Source organism: Lepisma saccharinum, chromosome 22 (assembly GCF_977018435.1).
Source record: "Lepisma saccharinum chromosome 22, izLepSacc3.1, whole genome shotgun sequence".
Taxonomy (NCBI): Eukaryota; Metazoa; Arthropoda; class Insecta; order Zygentoma; family Lepismatidae; genus Lepisma; species Lepisma saccharinum.
Window position 1 is genome coordinate 1,850,486 of NC_139250.1, and position 17,958 is coordinate 1,868,443.

A 17,958-nucleotide genomic window follows, 5' to 3' on the forward strand; every position below is an offset into this window, starting at 1 on the left:
GCAGCTGTAACATCTTGTAGTAGTATGTCTATGATTTTCCCTATCCGTGACCCGCAGCTGATCGCAAGGAAAAACAAACGCCAGAAAGCGGATATCGCTTATCATTCCAGGAAAAAAAATAAAGAACTTCGGAAGTCTTGCAGAAGTAAAACAAGATAAGAAAAGACGAATGTTCAAACGCCTTGTCCTTGGCATTAACGCAAGCGTAGTGGATAATATAAAAGCTGTGATAAAAATACGATTGCAATACACGAGGAACGTGGTTTTCTTCTCAAACAACGTACGGTAACACAAATTCATTTTTTAATTGGAATTCATGTAGCTAAGATGTTTTCAAAATGTATTTTTTCTATTCGTTATCAGAGCCATAAAATTTGGCGCTGCCTCGTTCTGTTTGTGCTACAGTTAAATAAAATCGAAAGAGGAAAAATGAATACTTTTCTCCATAAACATCATATGTGTATTATAGTTGCTTTCTTACAGCTCTCGCTGTAATGTTTATGTGTAAAGCATGAGATATTAAACTAAATTAAAATAATTCTACAATTAAGAAATTGGTAAATTTAACTCGATTATTTCCGAATTATTTACATTTGTACTTACCTTATATGCATAGCGGAACATTTTTCGGTAATTGTCTGTTATATCGGAGACACTTTTCTTCAAATATACAGGAGAAACTACTTACGGAAATGAGTTTCTGTTGCATTTATCAAACTTCGTGGAGGTATTTTGTCACTATGGAATGCTGCACAACAGAAAATAAGCACTTTTGATGTAATAAAGTAGCCATTAACAGTTTCATACATCGGAGACACATTTAAATCGGATATTTTGTCTTTCTCGTGGTTAGTACTTACCAATTATGTATTGCGAACATAGTGGAAGGTGCCATTATGCTTTTTGCACGAAAACAAACACTTGTTCTGCTAAAATAAACCAGTTTTCTTAATGCTACGGAAAGCACGTCACGGTGCGATATCGCTTTCTTTGCGAATGGTAACGCTTCTTTTGTTTTCGAATATCAATGTTTCCAACTCTATTGTGCATGAAAGTTGTAAAAAACCGGGGATCACGTCTGGAAAATGTACATTTTGATGAAACATTGTTCATTAGCCCCAAAAACCATCCACGGGTAGCCCCACAAACCATTGACGTTAGCCCCAAAAACAATCCACGGGTAGCCCCACAAACCATTGACGTTAGCCCCAAAAACCATCCCCGGGTGGCCCCACGAACCATTCACACGAGGTTAGGTTCGGTTCCATTTCACCCCTAAATTCATCGAAAAACCATTTTCCTTTCTCGACAAAAAACCGCGTTTTTCTCGAAGAAAAAAAAACGTGTGTGTCTCGAAAAAATATCGCACGTTTGAAAACCCTTATTCCACTAGCGAGATCGCGTGACTTCCGACGCTAGAGCCATCTGCAGGTACATCTTGGAAACAATGGCATGATGTTGTCGATTTTCACAAAATGCGCAATATTATTACATGAAAAGTGATTATTTATTGTTCTGCTGCATTGTACGATGAAGTTTTAGGAAGAATATATCGACGAAGGTTGTAAACCTTGGAAAAACTCATTTCCGTAAGTAGTTTCTTGTGTAAAATTGAAGAAATGTGTCTCCGATGTATGAAACTGTTACCAAAGTAGCCTTTTGTGCGAAGCGACAACATTATGTCATTGTTTCCATTATGAACCTGCAGATGGCGCAAGTGTTGAAAGTCACGCGGTCTCGCGAGAGGAAGAAGTGTTTCCAAACGTGCCTTTTTTTTGCCAGAATTTTTTTATTTTATTTTTTTTAACTATGCTTACCTAACCTAACCTAACCTAACCTTGCCGGAAATGGTTCGTGGGGCTAACGTGAATGGTTTTTGGGGCTACCGTGAATGGTTTTTGAGGCTATCTGTCAATGGTTTTTGGGGCTATCGGGAATGGTTTTTGGAGCTATCCGTCAATGGTTTGTGATGACATAATGAACACGAAAGTAGGTATTTTTCGGTTAAGAAGGTTGCAACACTGCATGCCCACTCCAAATCGACAAAACACAAGCACGACGCGTGATGATCCACAGCTGTGCGCGAAATATTCTATGTTCCGCAACGGAAGAAAGGACCCAAAATAATTACTCGTAATGTGAAAAATCGAAGTTATTTTCATGTAAAAAGCATAATGGCACCTTGAAATAGGTTCCGCAATACACAGTTTGTAAGTACGAACCATTTGAAACTGAAAATATGCGTTAGAAAAGTGTCTCCTATATAACAGACATTTACCCATTTTTCAACTTGGGATTATGTTTTTTTCACTGAAAAACGTAATTTTTCACATTACAAGTATTTATTGGTCGTTGCTATATGGCGGGCAAATCTTGACTCACGTTGTCTATCGTCAGCTGATATGCAGTGTTTCCAAACGTATGAACCGAAAAATGCCGCACAAACTATTCACAAATGGTTTTTAAGCAAAAATTGATCCGCAGCCCATTCACGGAAGGTTAGGTTAGGAAAACATATAAAATTAAATTTAGGGGATAAACCATTCACGGAAAGTTAGGTTAGGAAAACAGAAAATTAAATTGAAAAAAAAACACTCACTCGTCATCTAGTAAAACTACCGTGTGGTTGCTACACTGACAGGGGGTTACATATTCGAACGCACAGAACATTTGATTCACGTAGTCGACGGTAATGGTGGCACGAGCTATCATGCAAGGGAGATACATTAATGTCGAAAATGACATTATTTACCGGCCGAATAAGTTGCACGAATGGAAAAACACTATTCCCAGTTTCCAAAAGTCCACAGGAACTCAATGCTGTAAGTATTTTTCCGTCACTTCTCCTGTAAATTTGAAGAAATGTGTTTTCACTATATCTAACTGTTACTGCAATTTTTACCAAGAGTATTTCAGAAATCTTATTTCAATTTTATTGTTTTTAGTTAGATGAAGCAGCTCACTAGCCTTACATGCTTCGCTGTTGATTAGATAAAGTAATATCAGGCCCGTAGCTAGAACTGATCTCCAGGGGGTGGGGGGGCTCACGGGTTATCAGGGGGGCTTTGTACATCAAGTCCATTTTTCAATAGTTTAACAGTATTAAATGAAGGTAAATTATGTGTGGGGGAAGAGGGGTCGTAAGTTACATAAAGTTTAGAAATATCACACAAGTACTACATTTTCTCTTTAACTTTTAAAATATTGCCTGAAGTGTTAATTGGCTAATACTGAAATCATCCTTTACTACACACTCCATGCTACATTTGATGATGTAGATATTTATATCACCCAAGAAAAGATTGACAATATTCAATCATAGTGCCTAGCCTAGCATACATTCCACTCCATGGCCGAGACAATAAAACTCCCCTTCGTTCCCAAAACTTGGGAGCTGTTAACCTTTGACGCAGATTCGGAGGGATTTTGCATAATGACATAAAAGTCACAGATTTCTGTATAAATGGGAGGTTGCAACTGGGGTAACGAAGGTACAGATAAAGAAGCCCCCTGTGAAGGGACTTTCTGAAGTCTAGAGAAGAGAATCTCCTAAACTTCTTATAAATAAGATGAACGAATGTAATAGCTGTTGTTCATGCTCCCTGAATTTATCCTTCATCAAAGTTGCGAGCAAAATAATATCTGCTGCAAACAAATTACACAAAATTGTTTTACCTAATGTCAAGGGAGCTGACATCAATGCCAAGGGGGGGGGGGTTGGCTCAGCCCCCCCTGGCCCCTGCCTGGCTACGGGCCTGAGTAATATAAAAATTCTGTGATTTTTTTCTAAATTTTTGATGCAGTTTTTTGTGCTAATGCAATGAAACACTGCTACATCAGTTATCTTTCTCTTATAATAGATAATGGCACCTCTACATGATGTTGATGTACCAACAAAGAAAGCAACATTTTCAATGGCATGCTTCTGGGAGCCAGATGCAATTTTTGGAGTTGTAAAAGGAGTCATTCGCACTAGAGTCGGATACGCAGGTGGCAAGCAAGAAAACCCAACATATAAGAGGATGTGAGTTCATAATACAAATTCTGTCTTGTATGTCACAAATAATTCTTTCTCTGAAAAGGTATTTAATTTTTTTTAAAGACAATATCAAAAGTTTCGAATGCAGAAACCTTTATTTCTGCATACACAGAACTGTTGTAGATACTTAGTTTGCATTTTTTGTAGCAATTGAAGGTGATGGGAGTGTTCTCAGATTTATTTACTAGAGAATGTACTAACCAAATAAGTTTTCCGGATGAAGTATCAGAGGTTCTGATGTCCCGCTCACTGTTTGAAATTTGGATATTATGTGCGTAAGGTGTAACCACCAGGAAGGAGAGGAACATGTTGAGTGTGGATTTTAAGTGTGGCAACACTGTATCCACCGTTGGATTGTAAACACTACAGACTTTGAAGGTAAGCTTAGTGTTATTTGAAGTATGTTTGCCAAACGTAACTTAACCTAACCTAACGTTACGTGAAATTTTCAAGTTACAGATGTGACCGGGAAATTCTAATGTCAGATTCGTGTTCAGGAGGCCTCATGTAGAAAGTATTCAAAATTTCAAACAAATCTGGGAACACTCCCGTCATCTTCAATTAAGCACATTTTTTAACTCCAAGCTTGGAGTCATAGGTTCCATTTCTAGTGGAGGACACATTCCACAGTGGTTAGGATCCCACTTTAAACTGTAGGCCCAGTCTTGATAAGCAGATCTGAACGTAACCTTAACTTAAAACAGACTTTTTCTTTTCTATTTCCTCCTAAAATGTCTAAATAAACACAAAAGTCTTGCAGTGTTCAAAATGCGTAGTGTTTTTGAACATTTCTTTGCGACATGTTTTTTGCAAAGTCATATCCGCAAGGGCAAAAACATGCCCACCCAATAAAGGTGATTGTTTTTCATCTCGCACAACTTCATGAATGGGGCATATCTGGATAGGAAATATATATAGGGCTGAGACGATAGAGATACTCTCACAGATTCCCACCAATACCATTACCGATCCTTGAAATTTGTAATAATTAAAAGTTGTTCAAAATATTGATTATTATTAGTGTATAAATATTCCACTCTAAGGAACGACTTAAGATGACCCTCTCCGATTTTCTTCATATTTGGCATACTCACTAATTGAGGCCTCCTAATCACAAATCTGAAGTTAAAAGTTGTTGGAAACTTCTAGAAATTGCAAAATATGCTAAAATAAGGCGTTAGTGTTCAGAATGGAAACCGTCGATTTTCGCAAAAAATTTTGTTTCACAAGCAAATATATATATTCCTGATACTACCACAACACCAAACGTCAATGGTTCGTGGGGCTAGCGTCAATAGTTCGCAATTATTTTGCAATTTCTAGATCATGATAATACCATGACACAAAATTTTAACTATGTTTGCCTAACCTAACCACACATCAATGGTCCGTGGGGCTAGCGCCAATGGTTCGCAATTATTTTGCAATTTCTAGAAGTTTCCAACAAATTTTAACTTCAGATTTGTCATTAGCAGGCCTCAATTAGTAAGTATGCCAAATATGAAGAAAATCGGAGAGGTGTCCGGTCATCTTAAGTCATACCCACTCTAATTATGTGCATCAATTTGCCAATTTTTTTTTTTTTTGCTTTTAAATATTCAATAATTACATCAGAATATTCAATTACATGTTATGTTTTCACAAAATTTAGTTTTCACACAAAACTGGTGCAAAATAGAAGGAAAGTTCGAATTTTGCTTAATCTCAGCGAAAGTGTCCCACGGCATTTTTGAGAAGCCTGTGAAAAACGAAAATGCCGGAAAAGTATTGGCCGATATCGGTATTTCTAACCAATACTGATGCAACTGGTATCAGCCAATACAGATACATCTGCATCAGTATCGGCTGAACCCTAGAAATATAGGTTGACTCATTTGTTATTCTGTATTTTAGAATTAGCTGTTTAAATGTATAATATTGCACTAGACGTGTGGTGAACTTGCATTTTGAAATATTCCTGTATGTTACAGAGGTGACCATACAGAGACCATTGATGTGGACTATGATCCAATAAATACAACATACAGCGATCTACTGGAATTGTTTTGGAAGCATCATGATCCCACAGCAAGAAATAGTAGGCAGGTGGGTAAAGTATAAATACATAAAATGTAGAGTAATAAATGGACTGTAGGCACACTGTGTATAAACACACACACGTGGGTATTGGGAGAGGGGGTTGAGCAGGTCCATTGACCACCCCTGGGAAGTTTCATCCTCCATTCAAGTTAAAAAAGCAGAATGCTTGTTATTTTAATTGTTAATAATAAAATAAAGTTCAGTTAGTTAGTATTCAAATAGAATACCGTATTTACGCATGTATAATGTGCACCCTGGTTTTGGATGGGGAAAAGTGACAAAAAAAATTATCTTTTATATAATGCACAGTATAATCCAGGTTCAAGAAATTGCTTTCTTAGTTGTAGGTCGTAAAACGTTGCTATGCAAATTAAGAGCTAGTGACATCATACCTATTCAATGAGTCACCTGTTGCTATGTGGTCCAAGAGGAGAATATCCTCTTGTGGAAACAGTAAGTCACCAACCCAAGCCACCTCCCCCTCTCCCTCCACTGTGTTTAACATCCCAAAGCTTTCACCCTTTAACCACCTTATTTATTCTGTAATAGTAGAAAGGGAGATCAAAATTACGTTATGGATTTGCAGTGCTCAGGAAGTTATTTTCTGTTATTTCTCACCCAACAAATACTGCTGATATGCATCCCATGTGGTGCATGCTCGAATTCTGCCAGAACAGCACTGCTTTTCTTGTGTTGCAGAACATTACATTACAAAGTGAAAAATTGTGGAAAATGGCCTTTAAACTTTTATGCATGGTTTTGCTCATTTTCTCTTTATTTTTTCTAAAAAAAACTTCAAAATATATACTTTTTCCATGACTGACAAAACATTTAAGAGACCCATTCAGGACCCTCAAACTAGCAGTTAGCAGAACAATATTTCTGTCATTAAGGCATTTACACGCTCCATATATGTCATATAATTTGGCCAGTAATACATTTTAATTATTATTTTCTTTCTCCTTATATTTTCTTTCATCCAAAGTATCACAAAAATTAGAACGTTCCTTCATTTTGTGATGAGCTTATTTCAACTGCATTGCACATTATTGTCACCATCTGGACAATTCAAGCTTTACAACGATATACAACATGATAGGGTTCCGGAAACATGAAAAAATTATTCCGTGCATAATACGCACCACAGTTTTTGGGTACAAAAATTTTGGAAAAAAGTGTGCATTATACATGAGTAAATACGGTAACCACATTAGATCAGAAACAATTTAGTGTAAAAGTGTTCTCATATTCTATCATTTAATTCAAGGAATATGTGGTTCCAGTATTTTCAAAATTCCAAAAAAAGTAAAGTAAAGTAAAGTGCTCCCCTGTGCTTAGCACCACGCCATGAAGGCGTATAGGGGGTGTAGGGGTAACACCCCACACTTTCTTGATCCGGTCATGAGTGGGGGTGATGTGATCAGCATCATGCCCCTGACTGCCTTTACCCCCCAGGGTTTCCCCCAGGTACCCATGTCATTCGACGCTGTGTGGGCACCGGGGCCGCTTCCAACGTTAGAAAAGTTCCCGGATTTGAACCAGCCGAGGATCGAACCCGGAACCTTGAGCATGGTAGTCAGGCGCGTTACCGTGGCCACGTCTCAGAATTCCAAATATTTGAGTTTTATGTTTTGCAATCAGCAAAGTGATTTAGCCACAAACACTTCTAGAAAGAACTACCACTCATGAGACAGTTACCACGAAAATCCGGTGAATAGTGGTAGTCCCTTGTCAATTCTTCATCTGTCTCTGTTTCTTTGCAATGAGGTGCGAAGGGGAAGAAGACGTAAATTGGACGTTCGTGTGGTGAGCACTGAGCAGACAACAGAACTCCGCTCCTTTGTAGAAGGGAAGCCCAGCTGTATGTACTACTGTTGCCAACTTTGTATTTTGGAGCAAGGTTTTGTCTAAATCACGAATCACACCAAAGAACTATATTTTCGTCTATTACCTAACTGGTCTCAGTTGTAGTTCAATCCAGCCTTGGCTCTGAGTCTACCTCCAGTTGCTTCACAGAAATGGTATTCCTATTTTAGGCAGGATTTAGCTCTTTTCTGCCAATCCGATGTGACAACACTGGCTGCTCCAGTGAATCTGAATGGCAACAGGGCCCCTTAACAGGTATATGAATAACCCCATAAAGTCCTTCCCCGCTCTTTCCTTGCATTGGCGTCCTCTTCTCCCTTGTTGCCTCTTCAGGGTAGGGGAATGGCCTCCCTCTTCGCTTCTGTCGGCTGCAGAAAAAATGTCTAAAGCAATATCTACTCGACGGCAACGGTGTTCATTAACGTATTTAACAATGTTGTCATTTTATTGAAACAACTTTTTAACTCTTTACATTTTGCTGTTACCTGTGGTAAACTGGCTACATACCTTTGCACACAACATAAACTTTTGAGTAGCCCCCAAATATTTAAGCATGATTTAAACCTTAGAATTTCAAGATAGAATTGCATACTCTCTTTCATGTTCCCACTACCTATTCAGATATAGCCTTTGACTTAACCCCTTAAGTGTGGATGGCGTATATATATGCCTTCCGCAGTACAGCAGCACAATGCAGAGGGCGTATACTGAATTTGACGAAAAACCTACATTTTCCAGCAAAAAAAACTTCATTTTCCATTAGCGACTTGTTCAACAAATTTCGCATTTAAGGGGTTAACAAACATTCATTGTTATACTTAATTGGAAAATGATGGAAGGGGGGTCCAAGTTAATTGATTACAAATTGCGTTGAGGGCAGCTTGCAGGATGGGAAATTTTATAAATATAAACATTTCTAATTTTGCACATAATTTCTTCCTGAAATGATTGTTTTCATGTTTATGGAATGAAAACAGCCATTTCCAATAAATTTGCGGCAAACATTTGTAGTGCAGAAAACTTGAATTAAATACTCTTCATGCACAACCATTTGAAATTTCCTGATTGCTCAGGACCTCAAAAATCGGGAAAAATTTTCTCAGAGCTGGGATCGGCAAGGGAATTTTTCCTGATTCCAGTAGCAACATATTTCCCAGGGGTAGCAAATTGAATCCTGCCTGGCCATGGGAGTTCCTTCATCATATCATGACCCATTTTCATCTTAGCGATTAGCCAAAAGGGTCAGAAAACTGAATTAAAATAAATTAAATAAATAAAACAAAAAGTACCAACATATCAGGATCCCACATATTTGCTGAAAGTGAAACATATGTAAGGATTGATTCATTGAATTATAATTTTGGGCACGTCAGCACTTAGGCCACTTAAGCTATTTTGCACCCATCACATTATATGTGGTGCAGCTCCTTACCACAACTAATAAATAACTGTAAAGTTGGAGTAAAGTATTCTTACTTGGGTTAATAGCTGAGACTGTAAAAGGGCTCTCGGCACACACAAAGACAAAATACAGGACAACACACACACATAGCCCTACAGAGGATAATACTGGCCGTAGGTCCAGATGCCAGAGCATCGTTAGTCTGCAAAATGCAGTCCAGGGTGTACTACGTGGAAGTGAGGTTGACAATTGGGTGTACTACTTGTAAGGGTCACCCCTTACACCCTGAAATGTATGTAAGGAAATAGGACACTGTATTCATATAATTCGATGTTGCATTTGCCTGACCATTACACAAAAAAAGAAAACCAGTTAAATTTAATTTCTAAAGTGATGTTGAGCAGAAAATATTTAAGGTATTGTTCTCTTCCAGTACACATCCTTTATCTTCTACCATGACGATGAGCAGAAAGCATTGGCCGAGGCTTCCCTCAAGGAAAGGCAGAGTCAAACAAAAAGTGTCATAGTGACCCAGGTGTTACCCGCTGGGAGATTTTATGATGCCGAATTGTAAGTATTTGTGAAATAATTCCTTTTACCTTCATTTTCTGAAGTAGCAATCCACCTTTTTTTTAAAAAAAAAATATAAGAGAGAAAAGTTGCTAGAATTGTGTCTTCCCTCGCAGTACATTATTATTAAAGTAATAAATAGCCTACCTACCCACTGCCGAGATGGGAAATGATCTAATCGTCAGCATGACTGACCCCCATTCGTTGTTGTAGGTTTTCTATGAATGGGTTACGCTACTCGTTGATAGTTCCCCAATCTCCTCACAACAGTGGGTGGTCACTGGTCCCATACACAGGCCAAAATAATAGAAGAGAAAAGTTGTTATTCTTCCCCCGGGAAGCATGCGTCCCATATAGAGTACTGCATTGGACCACTTTCGCTCGAAAATACTCGAACATATCTTTTTAATGTGACAATAATCGTACAAATATATGCATAAAAATCCATCGTGGTAGTTTCAGCCCATAATCTCTATTCATTTTCATACATTGTTATGTGTTGTAAAGACGGACTAAATTACATTTTAACATGAAAATGATGACTATGTTCACTTCAGTTTCAATTTCACTGCGTCTTACACTTAATGATCCATGTTTGAAGGGCCGGTACTACAGAAAAATTACGGTTACACGTGAACTACTGGCTTTCGGGCGTATAGTGATCGTTTTGCCTGTTCGAGCAAAATTCACTCGTGACGTCATGGTGATCGAAAACCTGTCAGTTCCTAACGCTATCTAGCGTCATTCGTGCGAACTATTTGCCGGTCGAGCAAAGAACGCTCATTGTAGCACACTAGTCTTATAGCCGAAGCCTAAAGCATGACACTTTACAATGCACGGCCGCAGTGCAGTAGGGTAACAGTTTTCTTAGTACTGATTCTATTAACTATGAAAACAGCTTTTACCCTACATACAGTAATGTGTTAAGCTATATAGTTATGATAATTGCTTATGAAAGTACAGAACCTGGAAAATTATGATGTATATAGTTGAACATGTGAAAGAAAAGTATATAGCTTATGGAAAGCAGGCAATGATTTTCTTCTTGCAATTTTTCATTTATTGATGAGAATAATAAGCATTTAATTTATTTTCCTGCCACAGAGCATAAGTTACAGATTATTACAATGTAATTTAACTTAGATACATTATTGCACTGTTATATATTTTGGTTATTTCTGTAATTTATGCTAGATTAAAAGCATCGATGTGGTTGAATGATGACAAGATGAAATAAATGAAGAAATACAAACACCAAAACAATGGCAATGCCTTAGCCAGGAATTGATCCCAGAATCTTCTACTGGGTTGCCACTGGTCTGGAAATATTGGAAAAGTCACAAAAAATATTTTAAAATCATGGAATGGTCATAATTTTTGCAAATGAAATATTGATTTCTCGGATATTGGTAAAAATTGTTTTGCACATGTTTCATATTAAAATGCACTACTTTTGTATGTTTTAGTATGTAAAATGTTCACTTACATTAATATTTCAAATCTGTTTAATCATTGCTTTGAGCCCAAGTTTACATTGGGTCCATTTAAGGTGAAGTTCTACATATCCATCCTCAAAATTTCAGGTTTTTACTTTTATAAGAATTAAAAATAATTTTTTCAAGTATTATAAAAATGCATAGTTAATACTTTTACATATATTTGATCATCTTGTTCTGCACAGAAAATGGCAGATTGACTTTAGTAAGTAACCCAACTTACATTCATCTGTTTTAAACTGACTTTTCTTGTTCAAATTCCTGAAGAAGCCAAGTGATGGCGAAAACTTGAGTGACTAAAAAAATTAAGTATGTGTCTAAACTGGATTTCAGCTACTTAGTGAAATGATGGCATGTGGTGTAAGTCATACCTTATCTACATTAATTTACTTTGAGATTTTGTTTGCATTGTGTTTATTATTCATTTCTTAAGTTTTGCATTGCATTAAACCTAGAAAGTTAACGTGTATGAAAAGTTTCGTTAAAGCTAACGTATCATAAAATTTATGAGGCTGTTAAAAACTATGAGCAAACTATGGTTTTTTTAAAAAATTGAATTTTAATGAACATGACTTGATAGAATATACCTTGACAAACATTTTGGTTACAAGAAAACTGTTTTAAAGTTCATCAGTGCAGTGCACACAGCATTTTCCCCGATGCTCCCCACAGATCGGCTTGTTGCAGCTCCAGCAGTACAATGTTGTCATCCTCCTCTTTGCCGATGGACAAATTCCGCAGATTGTGCGTGGCTGGTTTTGTGGATTCATTTTTGGTGCTTATAAATAATTTGAACTTTAATTCAATCAAAACATAACCCTCACTAAAAACTTCAGAAACTATGCACAAAAAAACATAAAAGTTCGCAAGAAAGGTTTCCAGCAAAAATCCAGGTGGAGAAACTAACGTGTCGTAAAATGTGCGAGCGCGTTCTGAAAACAACTATACCGGCGGCCGATTGACAACTAAGTCTGCCATAAATTGACACAAAAGGCAACGTGGTGAGCGGAACTGAGCCGACGAGTCCATTGCCCACCGGCTAAGTGGTGTACAGTGAAATATGGTCATCTTATATCGTAGATTTTATGATAACGTTAGCTTGCTAGGTTTAAGGACATATAATTTTACAATCTGATAACTTCAGTTAGCATACAATTTTGCTGCACGTACAATGATCTCATTCATTTAGTGAATATTCAAGTACCATGAGTCTGCGTTCACAAATTTCAGTGACCTTATTGCAATAACTTTTTCTTATTAGAACAAGGAAGATTATCCATCTGCCAAAATCACAAATCTCCCAATAGCAGTAAAAAAATGTTTCAATAGGTGGTTATTGACTAGAGTTGTTTCAAGGTATTTACAAACCTGGATACTGGTGCACAGATTAAAGATTTCTGAAACATATTTGGAGTTGCTATTGTAGCGCAAACGTGAAGTGTAAGAAGTCAACACAAACAAATAAATATCATTCTTTCGTAGCTACCACCAGAAATACCGACTTCAGCAGCATCCAAAAATCGTGGACGCGATCGGTCTGAAGCAGGGACCAATGCTCCTGACATCCCACGTTGCTGCACGACTCAACGGGTACGTGGTTGGTTTCGGGGGCGTCAAGAATTTCGAAGAGGAACAAAGCCGCCTTGGCATAAGTGACGACATAGCAGAGTACGTGAAGAAGTTGATCGTCAGATACCAAGGAAGAGGACCCACGTGTTAGACACACTTATATTTTGCAATAACATAAAAAGTGCACTTAGAAAGTAAAGTACCTGAGAGCCCAAGTATGGTACTCGCCATTTTATAGAACAAATGTACTTGCATGTTACTACACTAGTGTACTTGCTCATGGAGCATGATAGTGTGAGCAGAAGAGTTCATCTGAAAGTGTACTTTACGCACAAGGGTTGATACATGACCTAACCCAGGGTGCAAAATCGTTCAAGACTGTTGGGGGACAATATGATACAGTGGCGCAACCACAGGGGGGGGGGGGCAACCTTGGATGGAAATGAGTTCTAGGGGGGCAAACATTGACAGCCAAGTGTGCCTGCAGGGGTCAATTACTACCCACAACTTCAAATTTTATGCAAATAAAAATACTTTTTGTAAACTTTTCTTGCTCGCTTCGCTTGCAATGCCTCTTTTTCTTAGTCTTATCAAGTTTAGGACTGTAGTTAGGGGACGGCGGGAGTCGGCTCTGGGTGCCGAACAATCTAAATGAAAATAAGTTGTAAAATTGATTGATTGATTTGTGGTTTTAAGTCCACTTACACACAGAAAGGCTAATCGGAACTGGACCTACAGTTTAAAGTGGGATCCGAACCACTGTGCCTCCACCAGGTATCGAACTTGGGACACCTTGATCACAAGGCTACGATGTTACCACTACACCATCAAGGAGGCACAAAAGTTGTAAAAGAAAGAATGCATTGGTGTCCCATGAAATTATTTGCACCATATTAAATCAATATTTATTTCTGCCTGCAAAAAAATTGGATCCAAAAATTTTCTTGCTCGCTTTGCTTGCATTGTCTCAATTGATTTTGTTTTAAATGCATGAACAATTGTTTTGAGGAAACGGAGCATGCACATTTGAGAGACAATTTTTGTAATTTTTGCTGCTGGTTTATTGTGAGATGGATGAATTGGTTCTGTAATGTATTTAAATAATATATGTTGTATATAATATGTATAGTACACAATTTAGTGTTCATGTCGCTCCATGTTGCATAATGTGAGACATATATCGTGCATGAAAGTTAAACATGTTAATGTAAAAAAGAATTATATTTGGAATTCATTTATCAAGCAATTTCTGTCTTTCAAAATTAGTTTGTGTGCTTGCTTTCCATTATCAATGTGAAATTGAACGTGTTGAAAAAATAATTCAAATGCGAACACAAATGCTTTAGCACTAACTTCTACGCCCTTTTGCATAATTTATAAGGGTAATAACGTCTTTGATACTAGTACTACTACTAATAATAATAATGAAGTTGGTCCCAGGTTTGAATTCTTGCTTGGGCATGTATGATTGTGAGTGTCCATTCATCAATTTCATCATATCATCACTCATCCCCATCTTTGCAAACTAGCCAAAAGTGGCACAATAAGTGAAGTAAAATAAAGCAAATCAATAATAAGAACAATAGTAATGTTATTAACATTATTATTATAAAAATATTATTAATTATTTTTATTATTGGTACGTTTATCCTGGTATTTGCCCCCCCCCAGACAAAAATTCGTGGTTGCGCCTCTGATATGATATACATAATTATTACATAAACTTAAATTACTAAATAAGGCATAATATATATAAATGAATGTATTTGTTAATTTGCAACTTTTATGAATATCAGATATTTATCAAGTAGTCAACTTGTTCAAAATGTCAATAAGTTGCAAAATGGTTTTGAATTATTTTATTATGTTTAAGTTTTTGTTTAATTTTGACTTTTTATAAAAGCAAGGCAGCTGCACACTGGATCTGACACAACACGACAAGACGAGTCACTTTGTTATCTAATATCTGATTGCAGATTTTGTCCATGTATGCAGTAGGTCTAGATATGTCTTTTATAATTTGGGAAGCGGGAAACAATGCGTCAATTTACATGTTGTGAATTGAATATATTTGTAGCAAATAATTGATTAGAAAATATGATATTAACCATTTAATGTAAGATTCAATTAATACATTTAATTGCTGGCTTCAAGTTGCCCCCATCTCTGGTCCATATTTAGATGCTTGTAGTTAATGAATTCGCGCATGCACAGATTGTTCATCTTGAAATAGATTAAAATACATATAACTTCACCCTGACGTACCTCTGCACTTCAATCCCTGAAGATGAGAGTGACGTTAGTTCTTGAAAGCCTATCCGCAAATCACCTGGCTGATTGCCCAAGAAAGCCTCTTCAGTATTCGCCACCAGGAAAGCTTCAAATATTATTACAGATTGTTTGTTGCAAGCTCCTCCATGCAAGACCAAATTCCGTGAACCTTCATTGTTTGACTCGAGTCAAATGTTTTGTCTGATGTGGAACCTCCCATAAGAGACTATGGTAAAACCTCCCCTGAGATGGTGCAACAAGAATGGCTTGTCGTGAGGTGTCAGATCTGGTGTGCGGCTGGCCTTAGATTAGGTGGTCGCCCACCCCCCGCTATGCCACTGTCAAGGAATACTTACTTTTGTTTATGATATTTGGTGCCTTCATCCACACTACAACACAAACAACCACATTCATTTAATACTAAAAGAAATATTAGTTTTTAATGTGATAGTGAATGCTCATCTTCCTAGAACATGAAATCAGTTTCAATAGCATTTAGATTGTGAAAAAAAAGTACCGCATGGAGAGAGAAACTTATTGTACACCCTGCTCTCTTTTAATGAATATACACATTCCTTGATTGTTGCTTTGTTATGAAGCATGTAAGTGATTTGTGATTGAATGCAGATAATCAAATACTGAAGAATTATTTCATAGTATATTGCAATATCTTACCAATCTAGTAGAATCTCAGATATGTAGTCATACATTTCTTTTGTCACGAACGTGGGCGTAACTTGGGCCCTAATTACGAGGGTGCAGAATCACACTTGGGGCCTAATTTTGAGAGGACAAAATCAAGCCTGGTACTTAACTCTGAGAGAATAAATTTGAAAAGTTATCCATCCCATAAGAAAAAGAGTCCAGGATGATTATCTAAATAACTGTGACATTTGTGAAATCACAAATATTACTCTTTATTACTTTGCTCCTCAGGCTCCCTAACTTGTAAATTTTAATAACCTGAAAATTTAGGGGGGCAAGGGTCCCCCTTGCTCCTGCTAAGTTACGCCTATGGTCACAATTAAGTTAAAGATGTACGAGGGGAGAGTTAAATGAAAATCTCAGAAGTCCAACAACACTTATAGGACAGACTGTATATAGCGCAAATTTACAGGAGGTACCAACTGTTAACAAAACTACCTGATGACTGCAACACTGAACATTTTTTTCTCATTTTAAAAATGTCGCATTGGCACACTTTCACCAGTGAAGAAGTTTTAGGCTTTCAGTTCCCTTTGGAAGCCCAATACTTATAGAAATTCTTTGGAAAATGAAAAATGCAAGGTATGCATGCATGTTTACCACATCAGGAAGTGTATCAATGGAGGAAAAAGCTGGACAATGGCCTCGGCTTGTAGCCAGATTAGTGGAAAGATCTTCACAGTGACTCTGAAGTAACCACACGTGCATCCCAAAGATCATTCTCCTTAAGGTATACAGGCACTGTCTCAGATTTGAAAATATATGTAGATCAGCAATGGGTTTAGTTATGCTGTAACCCTACATGCATAAATTCACTAAATAAGAAACAAAAACAAATTAATGTTTTCATATGACTCTCCCTCATAGAAATGCAATGAACAATTTGTACAAAAAGACTGTTTTTCTTCAGATAGAGTATACTATGTCAGTTACATATGTATAGGAATACTGTAGTGTGATTACTGCTAATACTCATACCATGCCAAAATATTCTAATATATTAATTATACTAATATACGAGGTGCATCCAGAAAGTAAGTTCCAAAAGTGTCCCAAGATGCCACAAGTGGTCAGAGTGGGATGCGCTTGCGCAGGAGTGGAGGAGGAACACGTAGCCATAACCTGGCGCAAGCGCAGTTGTGTGAAGTCAGTGGTGAGAGAACTGTATAGATCGACCACAAGGAAAAAAACCTTGGGATGAAAAGTCCCCATGCAGCCTTCTTCCCTCCACCTCAGGCCATAAGGAAGCATGGTCCACTCTCCCCTACTCGCGGGGGTACGGTGCACAGGAGTCACGGGTCTGCGCAGGTTGTTTTGCTCGTGGTTGCACTATAGTATGGGAAACATTGCTACGTGCACGCAGTCTCCCCCCGAGTGCGAAGTACGTGCGGTAATCACGTTTCTCCACACTAAGAAGCTGTCGGCGTCAGAGACATGGTGATGCCTGAATTGGTAGAAAGTGTGCGGGAAGCCATGCTGCAGAATCGACAGTTTGCAATGTCCGAACTCGCATGTCAGTTTCTGCAGGTCTCCAGTTCCCTGCTGCATGAGATCGACACCCAGCGACTGCAGTTTCTCACGTTGTGTGCAGGATGGGTTCTTCGTGGACATTGGTGTGGCCTGCTGTGCATTCTCTACACCATCTTCGGACAATTCCTTCACTAATGTCATTCTGTCCATACACTCCACACAACTGCCGGTGGATCTCTGCCGCTGACTGTGGAGAAACCTGATTACCGCACATACCTCGCACTCGGCAGGAGACTGTATGCATGCTGCCATGTTTCCCATACTACAGTTTTCCCACCATTGACTCCACACAACTGTGCTTGCACCAGGTTTTGGCTACATGTTTCTTTTCCACTCCTGCGCAAGCACATCCACTCTGACCACTCGTGCCATCTTGGGGCACTTTCGGAACTTACTTTCCGGATGCGCATTGTACAATGTTGTTTTCGTTA

The 17,958-nt window shown here is 37.9% G+C and overlaps 1 protein-coding gene across 3 annotated transcripts; it reads left to right on the plus strand.

Annotated features, from left to right (window-relative positions):
* The first annotated feature begins 80 nt into the window (after positions 1-80).
* On the plus strand, positions 81-13,261 carry MsrA (methionine sulfoxide reductase A). 3 transcript variants are annotated; one of them, XM_083144123.1, is made up of 5 exons: positions 81-280; positions 3,861-4,024; positions 6,010-6,124; positions 9,820-9,956; positions 12,935-13,261. In XM_083144123.1, exons 1-5 carry the CDS (start codon positions 170-172, stop codon positions 13,170-13,172), a joined length of 765 nt encoding a protein of 254 aa, XP_083000249.1. In that variant the 5' UTR covers positions 81-169; the 3' UTR covers positions 13,173-13,261. The 3 variants fall into 3 exon arrangements, with proteins under 3 accessions (XP_083000249.1, XP_083000251.1, XP_083000252.1); XM_083144125.1 differs by having other exon boundaries at positions 179-285; XM_083144126.1 differs by having other exon boundaries at positions 211-297; positions 3,860-4,024.
* The last annotated feature ends 4,697 nt before the right edge of the window (positions 13,262-17,958 follow it).